The 20,783-nt window shown below is 43.5% G+C and overlaps 1 protein-coding gene across 1 annotated transcript; it reads right to left on the bottom strand.

Moving 5' to 3' along the window:
* Nucleotides 1-883: 883 nt before the first annotated feature.
* Nucleotides 884-20,754, bottom strand: TOX4 (TOX high mobility group box family member 4). The gene is made up of 9 exons (XM_009427438.5): nt 20,624-20,754; nt 20,340-20,408; nt 10,214-10,456; nt 9,045-9,305; nt 8,492-8,722; nt 5,516-5,596; nt 4,635-5,384; nt 2,495-2,658; nt 884-1,318 (listed from the first exon to the last, which is right to left on the bottom strand). Exons 1-9 carry the CDS (start codon nt 20,627-20,629, stop codon nt 1,258-1,260), a joined length of 1,866 nt encoding a protein of 621 aa, XP_009425713.2. The 5' UTR covers nt 20,630-20,754; the 3' UTR covers nt 884-1,257.
* Between the last annotated feature and the right edge of the window lie 29 nt (nt 20,755-20,783).

Raw genomic sequence — 20,783 nt, 5'->3', positions numbered from 1 at the left:
AGCCATTAAAAAAACAGGAATGCAGGCTGGGTGCGGTGGCTCATGCCTGTAATCCCAGCACTTTGGGAGGTCAAGGTGGGCGGATCACGAGGTCAGGAGTTCGAGACCAGCCTGGCCAACATGGTGAAACCCTGTCTCTACTAAAAATACAACAAATTAGCTGGGCGTAGTGGCGGGCGCCTGTAATCCTAGCTACTCGGGAGGCTGATGCAGGAGAATCGCTTGAACCCGGGAGGCAGAGGTTTCAGTGAGCTGAGATCGCACCACTGCACTCCAGCCTGGGTGACAGAGCGAGACTCTGTCTCAAAAAAAAAAACAAACAAAAAAAACACACACAACACAGAAAACAGGAATGCATAGGATAAAACTATGTACATAGTTGGTTGAGGAGGAGGTTCTCTAGGACAGCATTCCTGTCTACAAACAGTAAAAATTTGAGTTTTATTTAAAGTTATCACCACTTGGACTATCATGCTGTAAACTTCTGCTTATTCCGTTACAACCAGGTGGCTTCTCTAGTCTGTTTTTCTTTAGATTATGTCTAAGAAATAATGATAGACTTATAGTCTTTTAAAGATAGTTCATCAAACACAAGTGAATACAACTTTAGACTTTGGTGAAACCTCTTACTAATGATGTAGAGTTCCGCCTCTTAGATTCATGAACTGTGATAACTCAGATAAGGATGGTAACTGCAGAAATAATATATATAAAGAGAAATCACTCCTGGGTGATGTCATTTTCCATGTAGCCCAGTGTGCCCATGTTGAAAAGTTTTGTTCTCAAAGCAGTGTACTGATGTGATAATGGGGAATAACATTTTTTTATGAGGGAACCCTTTAAAATGGATGCACACAGTGGCATTTTCTCCTAGGCTCAAAGCTGAGTACACTCCCGTAATTTTAATAATATTTTAGGCAAGTCCTATGACAATTATACCAACAAGTTTCTTCTACCCCACCACCACCCATACCATCTCTATGCTTTGCTTGCCCAGACTCCCTTCACCCTTTCCTCTGCTATTACCACTGATATTTCTGCTTATGGTTGAAAGTAAAAAGCATCTCCAGATTACAGCAAATTCAGTGGCCCTGCTCCATAGCCTGGCCTCTGCTGAAGGAAGAAAAGGGGTGAAACATGAACGGCCATCATGGTTTGTGATGAGGCACTACCAGAAGCCCAGCTTGTGTTTCAAAAACAGGCTCTTGGACACGTTCCCAGCAGATAACTCTTCACTGGCTTGGAGAACAGGAAGGACTATTTCACAAACACCACTGTGTTTGAATTTCTAGAGGCTACCCAGGCCAAGAATACATCCCTAAGAGAGAAAAAGACATACACAAACAGAATTATACACAAACTGAAGCAGAATTACAGCCTAGATACAGTTTTTTTTTTTTTTTTTTGAGACGGACCTCATGGGTTCACGCCATTCTCCTGCCTCAGCCTCCCGAGTAGCTGGGACTACAGGTGCGCGCCACCATGCCCAGCCAATTTTTTGTATTTTTAGTGGGGACAGGGTTTCACTGTGTTAGCCAGGATGGTCTTGATCTGACCTCGTGAGTCGCCCGCTTTGGCCTCCCAAAGTGCTGGGATTACAAGCGTGAGCCACCATGCCCGGCCGCTACATTCTTTTTATCTGTCTTTTTTTTTTTTTTTTTTTTTTTTTGAGATGGAGTCTCGCTGTTGCCCAGGCTGGAGTGCAGTGGCGTGATCTTCTTGGCTCACTGCAACCTCCACCTTCCAGGTTCAAGAGATTCTCCTGCCTCAGCCTCCTGAGTAGCCAGGACTACAGGTGCCCGCCACCATGCCCGGCTAATTTTTGTATTTTTAGTAGAGATGGGGTTTCACTGTATGTCCCAGCTGGATTTTTTATCTGTCTTAAACAAATAGGTTCCCAGATAATTTCCTACAGCATTATGGTGAGATAGTATCACCTTGGAAATATAAGAACAGTGGGCTTAAAAGTCAGAAGTAGAGGCAATGCTAATTTACTGCAGAGTTTTTGAAATAGGAAATAGAAATGCCTTGTCCTACAGCTATAGGAAATTCCCAGGAAAATTTGGGGAGAGGGGTAAAATATTCCAACCTTCTCCCCATTTCCCTCACAAATTGCAAATTATTATGTGTTATTTTCCACTTACCATTTCTCCCCAAATTCTAGTTCCCTAAGTAGTCTGATTTGCACCAAGAATTGAAAAGCTAATATTTGCAAACACTAACAGCTTAATGTATTATATTTTTAAAGAGCATACATAAGAGAGGTATGTGGTAACTGAAAAATGTGAACTGCTGATTACGTCATCTTTGGCTTATGTGGCAAATGTAAGCTCTTAAGCAGGGGAGCTTTTCTAGTAGACCAGATAGATATACAGCAACCTACTCTACCTAAGGTAAGGTGACACTGAGATGCTGATTTTATGCTCAAGATTACTATGTTTCCCAACAGAATTGACCAGTATCTGAATTATAAAAGGGAGAACTGTAAGCTCACCTGCAGTGCTTCACCACACACTCATTGCTGCAGTATTCATTGTCCCAGTCCTTACTCACAATGGGAGGGTTCTCACAACCAGACCTCACACATCGAGGCTGGGGTGAGAGTGCCACAGGAGACCCACTCACCAATTCAACATCCATCTGAGAAGGAGACTCAACCTGTGAGAAGAAGAAGAGTACCAAGGTGGATTAGATTGCTCCCTGCCTAGCTAGCTAGTTAGCTAAATTATCTGTAGAAACCAATGAAGCAACAGGTATTAGAATTCCTCACATTGAGGGGCAAAACTGCAGAAGAAGGTGAGTTCTTGGTCTCCCCTCTATAGTCCAGCTTCAGAACTTTGCCAAGCAGAATGGTGGAAGATTCTTCCCATCAGGAGAAAGGTGGCTATGTGCTAATGCTTTTTTTCCCCGTTAAGCCTGGCTATTCAAGTGAAGCAGTGGGAATAGAGAGGTAGTTTTTTTTTTTTTTTTTTTTTTGAGATGGTGTCTTGCTCTGTTGCCCAGGCTGGAGTGCTGTGGCACAATCTCAGCTCACTGCAACCTCTGCCTCCCAGGTTCAAGCAATTCTCCTGCCTCAGCCTCCCAGGTAGCTGGGATTACAGGCGCCCATCACCATGCCCAGCTAATTTTTTTTTTTTTTTTTTTTTTTTTGAGACGGAGTCTCTCTCTGTCTCCCAGGCTAGAGTGCAGTGGTGCGATCTCAGCTCACTGCAAGCTCTGCCTCCTGGGTTCCCGCCATTCTCCTGCCTCAGCCTCCAGAGTAGCTGGGACTACAGGTGCCTGCCACCATGCCCGGCTAATTTTTTTTGTATTTTTTAGTAGAGACGGGGTTTCACCGTTAGCCAGGATGGTCTCGATCTCCTGACCTCGTGATCCGCCCACCTCGGCCTCCCAAAGTGCTGGGATTACAGGCGTGAGCCACCGCTTCCAGCCCCAGCTAATTTTTTGTATTGTTAGTAGAAATAGCGTTTCACCATGTTGGCCAGGCTGGTCCTGAACTCCTGACCTCAGGTGATCCACCTGCCTTGGCCTCCCAAAGTGCTGGGATTACAGGCGTGAGCCACCACACCTGGCCATATTTATGTCTGTTTTAAAAAACAATGGTATGAACCAATTAAATTTTTCTGCCTATACCCCCTGCCCCACACACATTTAAAACATCAAGCTAAGGAACTTAAGACCTAGGAGAAATGAAAAGCTTCGTATGTCCAAAGTTTAGGATCCTTGGGTAACAACTCTGAAAAATAACTGTTTAGGCTATATCCTGTCCAGTTGAACTAGTGACCTCTGCTTAGTTAAGGAGTGGTCTGGGGCAGAAGACTGTCTTAATGTATCTCACTAAAAACACTATGGGGCACGCGGTGGCTCACGCCTGTAATCCCTGCATTCTGGGAGGCCGAAGCGGGCGAATCACGAGGTCAGGAGTTCAAGACCAGCCCAATGAACATGGTGAAACTCCGTCTCTAATAAAAATACAAAAAATGAGCTGGGTGTAGTGGTGGGCGCCTGTAATCCCAGCTACTCGGGAGGCTGAGGCAGGAGAATCACTTGAACTAGGAGGTGGAGATTGCAGTGAGCCAAGATTACCCACTGCACTCCAGCCCAGGCAACAGAGCGAGACTCCGTCTCAAGGAAAAAAAAAAAAAAAAAAAACACAGGGCGGGTGCATTGGCTCACACCTGTAATCCCAGCACTTTGGGAGGCCGAGGCAGGCAGATCACCTGAGATCAGGAGTTCGAGACCAGCCTGACCAACATGGAGAAACCTTCTCTACTAAAAATACAAAATTAGCCGGACATGATGGCGCATGCCTGTAATCCCAGCCACTCGGGAGGCTGAGGCAGGAGAATCTCTTGAACCCAGGAGGTAGAGGTTGCAGTGAGCCGAGATCGCACCATTGCACTCCAGCCTGGGCAATGAGTGAAACTCCATCTCAAAAAAAAACAACAAAAAAAAACAGTATGAGTACCTTGGGTAAGAGAAGTCACTGCTGCAAGGAACTCCCATCTGCAGGATGTTTTGTGCTCCTGGTTGCTGGGCATTAAATGCTAGTAGCAACCCCCACTTTTATTGGGTCAACCAAAAACATTTTTATACATTTCCACTAGACTAAAGACTTAAAAACAAAGGCTCACCTCAGGAACTACATCTGTGATCATCTCACAGATAGTCTCAGGAGAAGTTGCCTCCACTGTATGGGCCTCAGGGCTGTTGTTCATAGGCCGCTCAGGACTACTTTCCACAGTTGGTGGGACTAAGGTAGTCTGCATTTTCAAAGTGGGTAGAGGCACACTCTTGATCTGCAGAGGAGGAGGCTGTTGCTGTAAATTGATTCGAACTTTCTGAGGTGGAGGCTGTTGCATGGCCTGGAGTGGAGGAGGCTGCTGCAGAATGGTAACTTGCTGCTGAGTCGGGGGCTGTGGCATCTGTTGTAATGGAGGGGGCTGTAGTCGGGGTGGAGGCAGTTGCATAGAAGCAGCAGCAGCAGCAGCTGCTGCTGCCTGCAACACTGACCGAGTGACAATCTGGGCTTGTTGACTGGGCTGGATAGTAGCTGTACTGGTTTGGCCTAGTTGGAGCCCCCGGGAGGTCACCACTGTGGCTGGGATAACAGTAACCATCCCTCCTTGAGACATAGTAATGGAAGAGGGCAACATTTGTTTGGTAATAATCAACTTGGTGATATTGGGCTGACCCCCAGCTCCAGAAGATGCCTGGTTTGCCACATAGGATGAAAGGGTGGAGTTAACAACAATGGATGGAGACAGGGCAGGGGGCTCTATTGAAGCTGGTGCTGGAGATGCTGGGTCAACAGTAGCCATAGGAGGTGGAGAAGGAGTTTGTGATGATGGTGCTGGATCCAATTCCACTGTTTCCACAGTGGCCTAAAAGAAGACATAAATCAATCTATCAATTAATCAATCACTTGGTGGTATTTACTTCTTAAAACTGCTAACAAACACTTCCAAAAAACTTCTTACTGGTTTAAATATTCATTCTATCCTATCCCTCTTACCTGACACTCCTGGTTGTCTTTGTAAGCAGCCAGTGCCTTCAGATACTCTTTCTTGGCAGCCTCAGTTTTCCTCTTATATACCTGCAAAAAAGAGACTTTAAAAAAAAAAAAAAACTCCCCATACTCCTAGGAAAGACTGATAGTTCTGTATTATTTATCAATGAATGACAATTCATCTTAGTCTAATCACTGACAACCTCTATCAGTGAATACACTTCTGAAAGCTAACAGTCAAGACAACCTCCATGGCAGACTCACTCCACTGAGCATACCTCTGAAAGACAACCAATCGACAGGAGTCTGGCAAGAATAGCTACATTTATTTTATTTTGCTACATTTATTTTATTTTAAAAAAATTTTTTTTGAGACAGAGTCGTGCTCTCTTGCCCAGGCTCGAGTGCAGTGGCGTGATCTTGGCTCATTGCAAGCTCTGCCTCCCAGGTTCATGCCATTCTCCTGCTTCAGCCTCCTGAGTAGCTGGGACTATAGGCACCCGCCACCACGCCCGGCTAATTTTTTGTATTTTTAGTAGAGATGGGGTTTCGCTGTGTTAGCCAGGATGGTCTTGATCTCCTGACCTCGTGATCCGCCTGCCTCTGCCTCCCAAAGTGCTGGGATTACAGGCGTGAGCCACCACGCCCGGCCAAGAATAGCTACATTTAAGGCAAACATCAACCCATGCTCACTTCTGTAACAAAAATAAACCCTAATCTGCCAGGTGCAGTGGCTCACGCCTGTAATCCCAGCACTTTGGGAGGCCAAGGTGGCCAGATCACGAGGTCAGGAGATTGACACCATCCTGGCTAACATGGTGAAACCCGATCTGATCTCTACTAAAAAAACAAAAACAAAACTAGCCCGGCGTGGTGATGGGCGCCTATAGTCCAGCTACTCAGGAGGCTGAGGCAGGAGAATGGCGTGAACCTGGGAGATAGAGCTTGCAGTCAGCCAAGATTGTGCTACTGCACTCTAGCCTGGTCGACACAGCGAGACTCTGTCTCAAAAATAAATAAATAAATACAAAATAAACCCTAATCCAAAAACTGTGTCTTAGCCTGGGACTGTGTCTAACCAGTATATTTTCCCTTATGGAATGTGGTAAATTGTTTGCAAAGATGGCCACAAGAACTCCTCCCATATGACCTTTCTCCCTTCAAGAGCTGAGGCCTATTTCCCCCTCCTTTGAATCTGGGCTAGCTCTAAAAAGTTTTTAAACTCTAAATCCAAAAAAGAAAAAGAAAGAAAAAAAATAGGCCAGGTGCGGTGGCTCACACCTGTAATCCCAGCACGTTGGGAGGACAAGGCAGGCGGATCACCTGAGGTCAGGAGTTTGGCACCAGCCTGACCAACACGGTGAAACCCTGTCTCTACTAAAAATACAACATTAGCTGGGTGTGGCGGCACATGCCAGTAATCCCAGCTACTTGGGAGGCTGAGGCAGGAGAATCTCTTGAACCCAGGAGGTGGAAGTTGCAGTAAGCTGAGATTGCACCATTGCACTGCAGCCTGGGTAACAAGAGCGAAATTCCATCTCAAAAACAAACAAACAAATAATTCTAAATCCAAACTTGGTAGTGGATTTGAGAGTTAGCCACAGCATGCAGCTTATCAAGTAATAGCCTAATTTTATAAATGGGGGAAAAAATGAGACTTAGAAAAGTTAAATATCTAAAAATTGAACAGAAGGACACTACATGAGGAATTATAGGAGACATTATTAGTGGAAAGCACATAGGAAGAGTTAAAGAACCTGGATTGTGTCTCAACTTTACCACTTAAATGTTATATGACCTTAACTGGGCAGTGGGCTCCAGTTTCCACCTTAAAAGCGGGAAATGGTAGCTATTTTTGAGAGTTATTGTAAAGATGCAGTACTTTTGTAACAATTATTATTATTTTTTGAGATGGAGTTTCACTCTTGTTGCCCAGGCTGGAGTGCAATGGCATGATCTCGGCTCACCGCAACCTCTGCCTCCCGGGTTCAAGCAATTCTCCTGCCTCAGCCTCCCGAGTAGCTGGGATTTGAGGCATGCCACCACACCCGGCTAATTTTTTTGTATTTTTAGTAGAGTTGGGGTTTCAATGTCAGCCAGGATGGTGTTGATCTCCTGACTTCGTGATCCGCCTGCCTTGGCTTCCCAAAGTGCTGGGATTACAGGCGTGAGCCACCGCGCCCGGCCTATAACAATTATTATTTATTTATTTGAGCCAGGGTCTTGCTCTGTCACCCAGGCTGGAGTGCAGTGACACAAACATGGCTCACTGCAGCCTTTATATCCTGAACTCAAGCAATCCTCCCGCCTCAGCCTCCACAGCTGGGACCAAAGGCACATGCCACCACACCCAGCTAATTTTCTGTGAGACGGGGGGTCTCCCTATGTTGCCCAGGATGGTCTTGAACTCATGGGCTCAAGCCATCCTCCTGCCCTGGCCTCCCAAAGTGCTAGGATTAAAGGCATGAGCCACCACACTCAGCCTATTAATAATTTTTAAATAGGCCGGGCGCAGTGGCTCATGCCTGTAATCCCAGCACTTTGGGAGGCCGAGGCGGGCGGATCACAAGGTCAGGAGATCGAGACCATCCTGGCTGACATGGTGAAACCCCGTCTCTACTAAAAATACAAAAACAAAATTAGCCAAGTGTGGTGGAAGCGCCTGTAGTCCCAGCTACTCGGGAGGCTGAAGCAGGAGAATGGCATGAACCCAGGAGGCGGAGCTTGCAGTGAGCTGAGATCACGGCACTGCACTCCAGCCTGGGTGACAGAGCGAGACTCTGTCTCAAAAAAAAAAAAAAATTAAATAGGTTTTCTGGAGTCAGTGTATGGCTGCAACTTTGAAGACAAGGGATGATATTTAAGTGTCATTAACAAACAGCTGATATTAGATAAGGACATGTAAGAAAAAAGAAAACCTCAATTTTTATCTCTTTAAAAACTTCTGGAACATTCACTACTAGTTCCTCAATATTTGCTCACCTGTTTTTGCTCCTCTCCAAGACTATCCCACATGGAGGCCACAATTTTTGAAACCTCACCAAAAGTGGCATTAGGATTCTGTCCCTTGATGGCAGCCTGTGTGTCACGAAAGAATAAAGCATATGCTGAAACTGGTTTCTGAGGTTCATTAGGATCTTTCTTTTTTCTCTTCTTTGGGGCCTTCTGCTTTTTCCCTGCTTCCACCACGACTGTCTTCTGGCTGGGAAGTTGCTGTAGGAGAGAAAAAAGAGAGAATTACACCATGGACGATGACAAGTATTATGTCTGGAAACTAGCCACATGTATGGAATTTTCAGAAATGCTAAAAATCATAGAAATAGCATTAAAAGACATTAGTCAAATATGGAGAACCAATAAGAATAGCGATTGAGAGGAGAATTATAAACTGGAAATTGGGAGGTGGAACCCCATACCCAGAAAAGAGCAGAGGAGATGGCACGGCAAGGGTAAAGAATACTGATTAGGCTCTGTATCCCAAGAATTTTATCCCAGACTATCACAGCAGAATTGATTTTGACAGGGAATGCCTCACCCTCCGGAAATCCTCAACACCATCCTCGTGAAGTGAACTAGTAGGTGAAGGGGTGGTTGAAAGACGATCTTCAGGTGACTGGGCAGGTGGCAGGATGGTGCCACCCCCTAGGCTCAAACCCAGTTGGGAACTCAGTTCTGACTGATCAATGGTGGTCAACTGGCTATGCCCCATCAAGCCAGATGTCATGTCTGTCATTGGTACATCAATTGTAACAGGTGGGTTGGCACTATACTGAGTTCCTATAGAGTGGTCCAAGTCCTGAGAGAAGCAGAAGGACTAATTAAACACTAAATATAAAAAAACACCACTTTCCCCCCCTAAATTTAAGACAGCTTATAAATTCCCTGCCTACCCAAATTGTATCATTTAAAATACAAAACATAAAATAAATTGTCTTCAAAAATGAAAATAAAAAAATAAGCTTTTTAAAAAAGTACAGAAATTAATGAATTTACTTCTTTGCACGGAAAAGAAGAACTAAAAATAATCAGAGAAGTCGCACTGTTGGACAAGTCAAAGAGCTATCAACTTATTCAGTAATATATAGGTAGTGACAACACATTGAGTAAAGAAAAACTTCCTATCTGTACTCTCCCAAAATAATAGCTTTTAAAATTGTAATACACAGGCAATCAGCATAAATAAGACCAATATTAAAGTTTGGCATCAAATATAGAGTATGAAGATGTGCTTACTGGTTCGATGTGCTGGAAGCCCAATATACTGATTTATATTACATACTAATCCACAATACTATATTTGGCTCAGACCTTTTTTTTTTTTTTTTTTTTAAGCTCTGTTCTGCTGGCTGCTCAACATGATTCAGGCCATTTTTGAATAAATCCCTCCGTGTGCCAGCTATCACATTCAAATTTGAATCCTAGGATTTGAAGGCCATAATAAAAGCAGAAAACACTTTTTCCCAAAAACCACAATAAATAATTTTCAAACCAGACATTGTACAATTTTAAATTATTTTTCAAGTAGAATCTACCTACATGGTAAATTTCATTTATTCAGGTGAAATTAAGTCTTTGTTGGTGAGCCTTTAGCCACAAGAAGAGAAACAAGTAATACCCAAGTGTAGTAGGGAATAGAGTAACTTTTGTCTCCCCTAATGCCATGCCCATTAGCTGGGGTAAGCCTGACAATGTCTTGCCCCTTACCATGGTCAAGCCCCCACTCAGGAGCCCCCCGCCCTGCTCCATCAAGCCATGGGTCATGCCCACAGGCATGTCCAATGTCTGGACCCCATACTGGGCTGAAAAACTGCCATCCTGTGAAGAGGAAGGGTCTGCCAGGTCATCAAAATGTCCAACCACATCTGAGACAGCCAATGAGGGATCAGAATCCAAGGAGATAGGTGGGATTTCAAATTCCTCATCACCCAAGCTTGGTGTATGGAATGTCTGTAGGGGAAAAAAGGGGGAAAAGAATTAGTGAAAAGAGGAGAAATGGCATACTACTAAGTGAAGAACATAATGGGGTACTAGAGATTCTCAGGATACATTTTTTCTGCTTAGGATCCTATTTTATAATCAATTTCTTAGAACCTATTATTTTTACCAATCTCTCTTCTGATACCCTTGGTCATTTGGTACATTCAAGGCTGCTAACATCAGTCACAATTTTCAATTCTTTTATCTCTTTTCTACCATTACCGTCTCTTTTGTCCTAAATTATACCTATTGTTCTAATGAAAAATTCTTTCAGTACCATTACTTAGGACATAAGCCTTTATAACCTGTTTACTATGATTCTTGAAATCTCTCTAAAGATTCTAGTAGAGCAGTTATTTCACAATTATTACATCTAAACTGTTGGGTCACAGAAATTCGCTGTCAGCCAGCCAATTATACTTTGTTGTTTTAGGTTCCTTTCAAACAGATGCTAAAATGTACTGTCATAGGAACTTTATCCCCCTCTAAAATATTTGCAGAGTTTCCTACTTCTCCACTTTAGAAATTATAATGTTAACAACAAATAAAGATTCCCATTAGTATAGGATTTTCAGAAAACCTCAACAATGCCAAAAATGCTAGTCTTGCTCTGACCAAGCTTCTCTCTAAGAGAGGAAAAGGATTACTCCAGTTGGCTAAAGACCCAATCTCTTCCTCTGAGTCCAACTAGGTCAATAATAACACATTCTTTCTTTTCTGAATGAGGCCACCACTCATGCAGCTAACAGACCAATGTCTGATTAAGATGTGAACTGCTATGGTTCTGTTTTGACACTAAAATCTAAATGGTGGCATTTACAGCAATAGACATTTATAAATAATAGCAAGAGACTGCTGTCAGAGAGACCTAGGTACAAGACCTTGAACAAGTTTTCTTCATCTGTAAAATGGGAATTATAATGGTAATCCCCTTATATGGTTATTATGAGGATAAGTGAGATTTCATGCATAAAAGCTTAGCACATTGCCTGATACATATAATGGTTTAATCACCATCATTAACCATTGTTATGAATGATAATATCCTAATAATGATTACCCCCACCCCAACCAATTATAACAGATAATTGGAATTTTAGAAACTTTAAATTCTATCAATCTAACACATAGCATAGTAAATATAAACTGATTCAGATCAAATTCAATAGGTACCAATATTTTTTTTTTCATAATTGAACAATGCATTCTTTAAATAAAGTTCCTAAAGGTTCCTTTTCTTTTTTTTTGAGATGGGGTCTTGCCCTGTCACCCAAGCTGATCTGGAACTCCTGGGCTCAAGCAAGCCTCCAGCCCCAGCCTCCCGAGTAGCTGGGACTACAGGCATGTGCCACCACACCCAGCTAATTTTTAAAATTTTCTGTGGAGACGAGCTCTCCCTGTGTTGCCCAGGCTAGTCTCGAACTCCTGGGCTCAAGTAATCCTAATGCCTCGGCCTCCAAAGTGTTGGGCTTACAGACCTCAAAGTTCCTCTAGATCCTGAAATGTTCTTCTATTATGACCATTTCTGTCTTTTTTTTTCTTTTCTTTTTTTTGAGACAGAGTCTCGCTCCGTGGCCCAGGCTGGAGTGCAGTGGCGCGATCTTGGCTCACTACAAGCTCCGCCTCCCGGGTTCACGCCATTCTCCTGCCTCAGCCTCCAGAGTAGCTAGGACTACAGGTTTGTGCCACCACGCCCAGCTAATCTTTGTGTTTTTTAATAGAGACGGGGTTTCACCATGTTGGCCTCGATCTCTTGACCTCGTGATCCACCCTCCTCAGCCTCCCAAAGTGCTGGGATTACAGGCATGGGCCACCACACCTGGCAGTTTTTTTTGTTTTTTTTTTTTTTGAGATAGAGTCTCCTTTGTCACCCATGATAAAATGCAGTGGCGTGATCTTGCTCACTGCAACCTCCGCCTCCTGGGTTCAAGTGGTTCTCCCACCTCAGGTTCCCAAGTAACTACAGGTGCACACCACCATGCCAGGCTAATTTTTATTATTATTTTATTTTTGAGACAGAGTTTCACTCTTGTTGCCAAGGCTGGAGAGCAATGGCGTGATCTCGGCTCACCGCAACCTCCGCCTCCCAGGTTCAAGTGATTCTCCTGCCTCAGCCTCCCTAGTAGCTGGGATTACAGACATGTGCCACCATGCCTGGCTAATTTTGTACTTTTAGTAGAGACGGGGTTTCTCCATGTTGGTCAGGCTGGTCTTGAACTCCCGACCTCAGGTGATCCACCCTCCTCGGCCTCCCAAAGTGCTGAGATCACAGGCGTGAGCCACCACGCCTGGCCATGACGCCAGGCTAATTTTTGCATTTTTTGTAGAGATTGGGTCTGGCCATATTGCCCAGACTGGTCTTGAACCCCTGGGCTCAAGCCATCACCCTGCCTTGACCTCCCAAACTGTTGGGATTACAGGCATGAGCCACAGCGCCCAGCCTCTAATTCTGGTTTAATGAAGACATTAGGCTGGGAGCAGTGGCTCACACCTGTAATCCCAGCACTTCGGGAGGCCCAGGTGGGCGGATCACACGAGGCCAGGAGTTCGAGACCAGCCTGGCCAACACAGTGAAACCCGTCTCTACCAAAAGAACAAAAAATTAGTCAGGCATGGTGGCACACACCTATAATCCTAGCTACTTGAGAGGCTGAGGCACAAGGATCACTTGAACTCAGGAGTCGGAGTTCACAGTGAGTCAAGACTGCACCACTGCACTCCAGCCTGGGCGACAGACCAAGACCATGTCTAAAAAAAAAGAAAAAGAGAGAAAATAAAGGCCGGGTGCCGTGGCTCATGCCTATAATCTCAGCACTTTGGGAGGCCGAGGTGGGTGGACCACCTGAGGTCAAGAGTTCGAGACCAGCCTGGCCAACATGGTGAAAATCCATCTCTACTAAAAATACAAAAATTAGCCAGGTGTGGTGGCAGGTGCCTGTAATGCCATCTACATCAGGAGGCTGAGGCAGGAGAATCACTTGAATCCAGGAGGCAGAGGCTGCAGTGAGCCGAGATTGTGCCACTGCACTCCAGCCCGGGTGACACAGCAAGACTCTGTCTCAAAAAAAAAAGACATTGCTAGAAAGAAAATTTCCAGCTAGCAGAAACTAGGGAGAAAAAAGTATGCCTGTGAAATGCCCAATCTCTGAATCACATTTGTAAAAGTTTCCTAAAAGACAAAAAGATATATGTACAGTTTCCCTTCTCCTTACTATTTTACTTGGTATGGTAAAAAATCTGGTCGTTGTCTGAGATATAAGTAGCACACGGAGCATAAGAACACACAGTTCTCAGCTGGTAGTGGTGGCTCACACCTGTAATCCCAGTACTTTGGGAAGCCAAGGTGGGTGGATCACTTGAAAAGTCGGGAGTTCGGGACCAGCCTGGCCAACATGGAAAACCCCATCTCTACTAAAAATACAAAAATTAGCTGGGTTTGGTGGTGTGCATCTGTAATCCCAGCTACCCAGGTGGCTGAGGAACGAGAATTGCTTGAACCCAGGAGTTGAAGGCTGCAGTGAGCCAAGATCACATCACTGCACTCCAGCCTGGATGACAGAGCAAGACTCTGTCTCACATGCGCACACACACACACAAACAACAAAAAATACCAGGCAGTTCTTGATGGGAAAAACTGAAACTTTCCCCAAGAACTGAACTTTTCTCAGTAGTACACAAATCATGTATTTACGTTTTTTTTTTTTTTTTTTTTTTTTAAATTCTGAGACAGGGTCTTACCCTGTCGCCCAGGCTGAGTGCATGGCTCCATCACCACTCACTGCAGCCTTGAACTCTTGGGCTCAAGTGATCTTCCAACCTTGGCCTCCCAAAGTTCTAGGATTACAAGTGTGAGCCACTGTGTCTGGCCCATAATTTTTGTTATTGTGTGGAAGTTCTTAACTTCCAGTCCATGACTCTTTCTGATATTTCAGTTTAGGTTTACGTGAGCATTTTTAAGGTAGAAGGTACAAAGATTTTTACCAAATTCTCACACCAAAAAAAAAAAAAAAAAAAAAAAAGTTATAGGAACAGGAAGAAGGATCAAGGGAAACACTTACTGTACTAGACTAATAGTAAAATAGTAGTTTCCAAAATTTTCAAGATACAGATTGCTTTGGCAAAGCAAAGATGCCTATCCTTTTCTGCTTACCACAACAAAACAGCAACTTTGTCAGGATATAAAAATGATACTACTTGTTAATGAGAACCCCAAAAGGATAAAAATTCATATCCAAAACAAGGGACCAGTGTTCCACAAGTGACTACCCCTCATAAACCATCTGGAATGTTCTCCTTGTACACTAAAAAATTAGACATGGCTACATAAAATGAACTGGGCAATGATAAAAAAATTAGACATGTTGAGATTCCATTATGTAGGATCGACAAGGCATTCTTTCTATACACCACCCCTTGGGATGTGGAAAAGCTTTGTTATTCAGTACCTATGGCTTTCATGGTGGTTTTCTGGGTTCTGTTTTATTTCTTCCTTTAAGTATGAATAGTAAGATAACTACAATTATCAAGAATACAGAAGGTTAAAAAAAAAAAGGATAGGGTAAACCACATGCTATAGTAAAAATAGAGATTCACTAAAATCTTTTTCACTACAAATGATCTGTAAAATTATGGGTAAAATCCAAAAATGAATACCTAAACTTACTTTATTTTAGTGGATTACATAACCAGATCACACTCTAGACTGTTAAATATAAAACAAAGCCAAAACTGCAGCAAATATTAAATAGAAGTGGTTTGGACACAGAAAGAGAAAACAGGAACATGATATGCAGTTACCTTCTAACTTAGCTTTCCTTTCCTCCTTTGTTCAATTCCTGGGCCTTTTTGAAGGAGGGGCTGGTTTGGGAATTACAGTTTATAAGCAAAGATGCTTAAATACCAAGATAACCAAAAAATCAAAAATACCATTTCCCTCCCTTTTTTCATTCTCTGATCCCAAAACATACAATCTATTATTTCTTTAGCTTATTATATAGATCATTCACTTTAGAGAAATTTATTTTAATCCAACACCTATTTATTCAACAATACGCTGGTACTATGGGTCATTTAAATAACTGCTCTTAAAAACTGATGTAGTAGTGAAAATTTTACCTATTTAGCCAGAAATAATGAACTGGTTCTAATGTTAGTTACTTTTCCTACTGAAGGATGGGTACCTTTATGCCTAATTATTTCCCCAATGTGCTCTAAGCATAATACCACTATATTAGAGCCAACCTGAAAAAGAGAAACAGAAAGATTAAATTGCCTTCAGATCATAGAACTTTCCGTCTCAGGCAATGCTCTCTCTGGACTGCTACTCTTTTGAAATTATTACTATTTCTTATTTCATTGATATACAACTTATGTAAGGTACATAAATTTCAAGTGTATAGCTTAATGGATTTTTTACATATGCAAACATCCAAGTTATCACTATCCAGATCAAAGATGCAGAACATTTCCTTGTGCCCCTTTCCAGTGAATACTGCCTTCCGTTCACAACTGGTATCACTATTTTGATAGTTCAGTTTTGCCTATTCTTGACCCTCATTAAAAAATATGAACGAATATAGTGTCTTCTCTTTTATGTCTGTCTTCTTCTACTCAACAATATATTGTTTAGATTATCCAATTGCATTTATAATTTAATTTTTTATATCTGTGTAGTATTCCTTTTCACAAATACACCATTTTTTTCTGTTGATAGACATGAGTTGTTCTCAGGGTTAAGCTATTAAGAATAAAGTTGTTGTGAACATGTTTTTGGTGAACATATGCAATCATTTCTGTTGTGTACATATCATGGAGTGGAATTTACCTGGTCATAGGTTAGGGGGGCATGTTTATCTTTAGTAGGTACTGCTAGTTTTCCAGTGGCTCAATTAACTTACACTCTCACTAGCAATAATTAAGTTATCCACATCCACTGGGCATGGTGGCTCACAGCTATAATCCCAGCACTTTGGGAGGTTGAGGCAGGTGGATCACTTGAGGTCAGGAGTTTGAGACCAACTTGGCCAACATCGTGAAAACCGGTCTCTACCAAAAATACAAAAATTAGCCAGGTGTGGTGGCGCATGCCTGTAATCCCAGCTACTCAGAAGGTTGATGCACGAGAGTTGCTTGAACGTGAGAGGTGGAGGTTGCAGTGAGTCGAGACCGCACCACTGCACTCCAGCCTGGGTGACAGAGCAAGACTCTGTCTCAAAAAAAAAGTTATCCACATCCTTGCCAACTCTTACTGGCAATTTGGACGTCTTCTTTTGTGAAGTGACTGTTCAAATCTTTTGCCTCCTTTTATTTTATTTTTTTGAGAAGGAGTTTCTCTCTTGTTGCCCAGGCTGGAGTGCAATGGTACAATCTCAGCTCACCACAACTTCCACCTCCCAGGTTCAAGCGATTCTCCTGCCTCTGCCTCCCAAGTAGCTGGGATTACAGGCATGCACTGCCACACCCGGCTAATTTTGTATTTTTAGTAGAGAAGGGGTTTCTCCATGTCGCTCAGGCTGGTCTTGAACTCCCGACCTCAGGTGATCCACTCGCCTCAGCCTCCCAAAGTGCTGGGATTACAGGCGTGAGCCACCACGCCTGGCCTTTGCTTCCTTTTAAACTGGATTCTTTCTTTTACTCTGCAGAAGTACTTGATATATTCTGAATATGAGTTAGATATATGTATTGTAAATATCTTCTCACAGTCTGTGGAATGCCTATTTGTTAATCATGTTTTTTGATGAAAAGAAGTTCCTAATTACAGTGGAGTCCAATTATTCATTTTTTTTTAATGGTTAGAACTTTTTATGGGCAATTACTTTTTTGGGGGAGGGTCGGCAAAGTCTAAAAATTTCCTCTTTTGTAAAAAAAACTTTTTTTTAACTTTTTTATTACCTTTACCTACTTCTAAGATATATTTGGGATGGCTCACAGTAAAACCATAACCCCATTAAAATAAAAGTTATAAACAACCATTACCACCGCTACCAAGGGAAAGGGAAGGTGTAGAAGTTGTAATGAGAAAATGGAGAACTGTTAACAATGACAGGAGCCTTAGGCAAAGGAAGCTACTGAAATTGAGCCTAAAACTTAGCTATCAGTTTCTTGGCAAAATAAAATAAGATTTCTTAAGTCACAAAAACAAAAACAAAGGACAGATTCAAACCTGGAAAGTTTCTTTTTTATTATAATATTACTTATTAATACTTTAAATTTACTTTTCTTCACTATACACCATGATTCTTCATGGGAAGTTTCTTGATGTGAAAAGGAACCACTTCTGTCCTGGCATGGTGGCTCACACCTACAATCCTAGTACTTTGGGAGGCCAAGGTGGGAGGATCGCTTGAGCCTAGGAATTTGAGACCAGCCTGGACAACATGGTGAGATCCTGTCTCTATTAAAAACAAAAGCAAAAGCAAAAAGGAACCACTTTTTTAAATGTGGCTACCTCTTGATTGTTCAACTTCATAAATGGGGTAGAGAATTAAGAACAGTGGGTAAACTTGAAAGCTACTTGTACTTAATTTTAAAATGCACTTTTGCATGAACGAGGCCAACGTAAAATTTATAACACTCTAAATAACAAAATTTAAACTGTGGAGACCTGATTGAGGAGAAATTGGGAATTTCATGCAGGTAAGTCCAATGTGAGATTTGCAACACTCAAATAATGAAATTTTAAAATGAAGATCTCACTTAGAAGAAACTGGCAACTAAGAGTGCAAAGCACCAAGTAGATTTTAGCTGTTTTTGTTTGTTTGTTTGAGATGGAGTCTCACTCGTTCACCTAGGCTGGAGTACAATGGCGCGATCTCGGCTCACTGCAACCTCTGCCTCCCAGGTTCAAGCGATTCTCCTGCCTCAGCCTCCTGAGTAGCTGGGATTACAGGCGCGCACCACCACACCCGGCTAATTTTTGTATTTTTAGTAGAGATGGGGTTTCACATGTTGGTCAGGCTGGTCTCGAACTCCTGACCTCGTGATCCGCCCACCTTGGCCTCCCAAAGTGCTGGGATTACAGGCATGAGCCACCGCACCCGGCCTCACCTGTTTTTTTTAAAATTAATTATTATTATCTTTTATAGAGACAGAGTTTGATCACGTTGCCCAAGCTGGTCTAGAACTCTTGGGCTCAAGCAATTCTCCGGCCTCAGCCTCCCAAACAGTTGGGATTACTGGCATGAGCTACTGTGCTGGGCCCAGATTTAGGTTTTATATCATTTCAAAGTTTGCTGCATACTAGATTCACACTTATCCTGCTTATGAGAATAATAAATAAAAGCAACAAAAAAGTTAAACTGGCACTGGGCACACTGGCTCATGCCTGTAATCCTAGCACTTTGGGAGGCTGAGGCGGGCAGATCACTTGAGGCCAGGAGTTAAAGACCAGCCTGGGTAACAGGGTGAAACCCCGTCTCTACTAAAATTAAAAAAAAAAAAAAATTAGCTGGGTGTGGTGGCGCACACCTGTATTCCCAGCTACTTGGGAGGTTGAGGCAAGAGAATCACTTGAGCCCAGGAGGTGGAGGCTGCAGTGAGCCAAGATCGTGCCACTGCACTCCAGCCTGGGCTACAGGGAGACTGTCTCAAAAAAAAAGAAAGAAAAGAAAAGTTAAACTAGCAACTGCCCCTTGTCAACCCCATTTTCATCCATGAAAACGTCAGGATTATAGGATAAGCCCATGCGACAGCCACTGACAATTCTTGGTAAAAAAAAAAAAAAACTGATGCAAATGGTCCACACCACTTTTGAAAATAAACATAAAAGTCCTCAAAAAAAGGCAGATGGTTCAAGACTTCAGTTTCTCAAAGACAGAAATTTTTGTCTGTTCCACCATTCTCTTTTGCCTCTCCCAAACAAGTGATACATATCTATATTATGACAACATTTCAACCAAAATTTTTTAACGAATACTTCAGGGTTTCATCATAACCTTTACTTCTACTTTAAAACAGCATAAGAAACTATAATTACAGCTGTTTGACAGCTGGGGAAACAGTGACATACAAAGATGAAGTAATGTGCCCAATGTCTGAGTCACTGGCAAATTCAAACACATGTCCTACTCAACTCTTTTATGTTCTCTAGCAGCTATTTCCTTTCCTCCTGGCATTAGCAAAACAAGCTGACACCATGTAGGTAAAGGTAACCACAATTTTTTTATCAAAGTAGGAAATTTAGGCCGGGCGCAATGGCTCAGGCCTGTAATTCCAGCACTCTGGGAGGCCGAGGCGGGTGGATCACCTGAGGTCAGGAGTTCGAAACCAGCCTGGCCAATATGGTGAAACTGCCATCTCTACTAAATATACAAAAATTAGCAGAGCGTGGTGGCGCACGCCTGTAATCCCAGCTACTCGGGAGGCTGAGGCAGGAGAATCGCTTGAACCCAGGAGACAGAGGTTGCAGTGAGCCGAGATCGCACCACTGCACTTCAGCCTGGGCGATAAAGCGAGACTCTGTCTCAAAACAAAAGAAAACCAATAAGCTCCTCCCCTCAACCCCAATTTCTTCAGCTGCTGAAACATTTTCTTTCCACTGCGATCCCCTAAGATTACTATAGCTATTTCTCCCCAGAGAAAGGAGACAATTCCACTCTGTCTTCTAATCCAGAATCCCTTTTCTCTTTAAACAGGTTATCTCTTTCCAATACCTTGCTTTCTGATGACAGCAACTTCCCAAGACTTCCCCAGATAGTCCCCAAAGGCTCTAGAAGCAACCGCCACTTTTCTCTAAACACCAATTGCGGCCCTTGGTTCCCAGCCCCCGTCCCCGGAGTCCGTGCTCTCCTCCCCACTACCCTACCCCACCGCTGCCTCAGGCCCTACCCCCGCGGCGTCGGCAGCTCTGGCTCACCTCGGCCCCTGACAGGAAGGGGTGCGAAGGCCCTGTGATCGTCAGGTAATTGTCATTTCCTCCGGGAAACTGGAAACCAAAAGAAAGTCGCGGGGATAAGTTAGGGGGAGCAGGGAGGGAGTCAGCTTGGAGCGATGGCTTTTGACCCTGACATTCTGACAACACTCCCCAAACCCCGCTCTCTCTCCTCTCCCGTCAGTCGCCTCTCCGCCCGGCTTCCCGTCTCTGCTTCAACCCGGTCGGCCGCGTTCTCTCGCCAGCCTTCTTAGCTATCAGGTTCCTACCTCCATCTTCACACAACCGCTCCCACCGTCTCAGACCCTCATCGCTCCCACCGCCCCCACTGGACTCGGAACTGCCGTCACTTCCGCAAGGACGTGCGTTCTCTCTGCTGATTGGGAGGAGCGCCGTGGGGCTGCAGAGAGTCAGGCGCTGGGCTATCGC

Source organism: Pan troglodytes, chromosome 15 (assembly GCF_028858775.2).
Source record: "Pan troglodytes isolate AG18354 chromosome 15, NHGRI_mPanTro3-v2.0_pri, whole genome shotgun sequence".
NCBI classification, from domain to species: Eukaryota; Metazoa; Chordata; class Mammalia; order Primates; family Hominidae; genus Pan; species Pan troglodytes.
Note: the sequence above shows the minus strand (reverse complement) of the source record. Positions and strands in the feature narration are given on the sequence as shown.

Excerpts from the sequence above, each read along its gene's own strand:
- TOX4 (XM_009427438.5), bottom strand. Across the intron at positions 8,723-9,044 it reads GTGTTGAGGATTTCCGGAGG|CAACTTCCCAGCCAGAAGAC; the intron begins GTGAGGCATTCC and ends TCTCTCCTACAG. Across the intron at positions 1,319-2,494 it reads TGTGTGGTGAAGCACTGCAG|GGATGTATTCTTGGCCTGGG; the intron begins GTGAGCTTACAG and ends TTTCTCTCTTAG.